At 39.2% G+C, this 1545-nt stretch overlaps 1 protein-coding gene across 1 annotated transcript in view; it reads left to right on the top strand.

Annotated features, from left to right (window-relative positions):
- slc2a15a (solute carrier family 2 member 15a) overlaps window positions 1-1545 on the top strand; it is a 27003-nt gene that overhangs the window by 16610 nt on the left and 8848 nt on the right. Inside the window, exon 7 of the mRNA XM_005747455.1 lies at window positions 1130-1298. Coding sequence (XP_005747512.1) covers window positions 1130-1298 — 169 coding nt within the window. The remainder of the gene's footprint in view (window positions 1-1129; window positions 1299-1545) is intronic.

Here is a 1545-nt window from a genome sequence, read left to right as displayed (position 1 = left end):
GATGTTGTAGCAGAAATCAACCTTTTTGCATTTTTACAGCTGCTGAGGTGTTAAAGCATGGAGGAGCAAGAGAGTCACGCACATTGAAATAAAGCATGTTATGAATGGATCAGCAAGTCTGCAGTTAAATATGAATATAAAATATGAAACTCATTTACAAATGACTTTTTAATGTAATTTGTGGAGTGAGACATTAAATTAATCATGTGAGAATTTAACGAATAATAAATAATATGTGTAATTATAAATAAATATTTCTAAATACATTAATATTCATCCATCATTTAATTGTTCAAACAAAAAAAGGTTTTACACAAAAAACATTAAACACTCAACAAAACCTAATTTAAATCCTTTTTTAAAATGCAGTAAGTCAAATGACTCATGAGGCTCATGTTAGCTTGTTAGAAGACATCCCAGCAGTACTATCTTACTACCATTGTTATTTAGTTAATGTGCTCTTCACAAATAGAGCCTGAAGCAGCTACTGCTGTTAGGACCAGCCCCAACATGATGTTACATCTACACTGTTACACCTGTCTCTCTGTCATTTTCATGTGTTATTTATTACTCTACTGACTCGCTCTCTTCTACCTGCTTCCTACTCTACATATCACAGTGTTATTTGGGAACATCATGTCTTGGCATTCACTCTTTTCTCTGTATTATTTTAGGTTCTTTACTTTACAATATAAATACAGTATATATCTAAATATCACCATGAGGCGACTGCTGTTCTGATTTGAATGAATAGAAATGTAATTGAATTAAATAATACTCCGTGCAGATTTCTGCTTGACCTCCATCCTCTTCCTAGCTGCCCTAATCCTCTGCACTTCCTTCTCCTCTCTGTCTTCATCATTTTCATAATCAGATCTTCAAAGTACTCATTTGTACATTTCCATGTAATCAGTGTTACCCTGACCTGCTGCACACCCAGCTTGACCTCTCCCTCTCTAGCCACTGAATAGAAATCCTTTTGTTATTCTTTGTGTCCAGCCTCACATACAATTCCCCATAAACTTTTTCCTTTGCCATCTCTCTTTGCTGACTTCCCATTAGTCCTGTCTGCTTTTTTCATCTTACGCGGAAGGCATTTAACCCTTGCCATTGGGTGGATTCCTGGCAGTGTGGAGTCCACTGAAGTCTGGGACTGCAATGACCCAGACTGAGGAATCTTTGGAATGTGGAGACTATGTGGAACGGGCTCTGGCGCTGAAGCGCTCGCACTCACACGCTGACAGCATAGAGTCTGCTGGCTGCATGGAGACCTCTGCCCCAGGCTCAGACAGGGATTAGTGGGGCACTCGACTCTGGGAGAAGCAAAAGCCTCCACACAGCTCACACAAAAAATATATATTTTTGAGAGGACTGTTCCAAGAGCACAATTAACAGTCTTTAAGTTGGCAGACTCAGGCACAGGCTCTGTAAACGCCAAGATGTGAATGAGTGAACCTGCACAACACAAAACTCTGAACTTTCAGGCTGGAAAACATAAAACTCAGTATGTCTGTGAAGGTTCTCAGTCATCCAGGTCATCGTAGT

The sequence above is a fragment of the Pundamilia nyererei genome, unplaced genomic scaffold (genome assembly GCF_000239375.1).
Source record: "Pundamilia nyererei isolate P.nyererei 1_Seehausen unplaced genomic scaffold, PunNye1.0 scaffold00197, whole genome shotgun sequence".
In the NCBI taxonomy this organism is placed as follows: Eukaryota; Metazoa; Chordata; class Actinopteri; order Cichliformes; family Cichlidae; genus Pundamilia; species Pundamilia nyererei.
The sequence above is the reverse complement of the archived record's forward strand: the minus strand, read 5'-3'. Positions and strand labels throughout refer to the sequence as shown.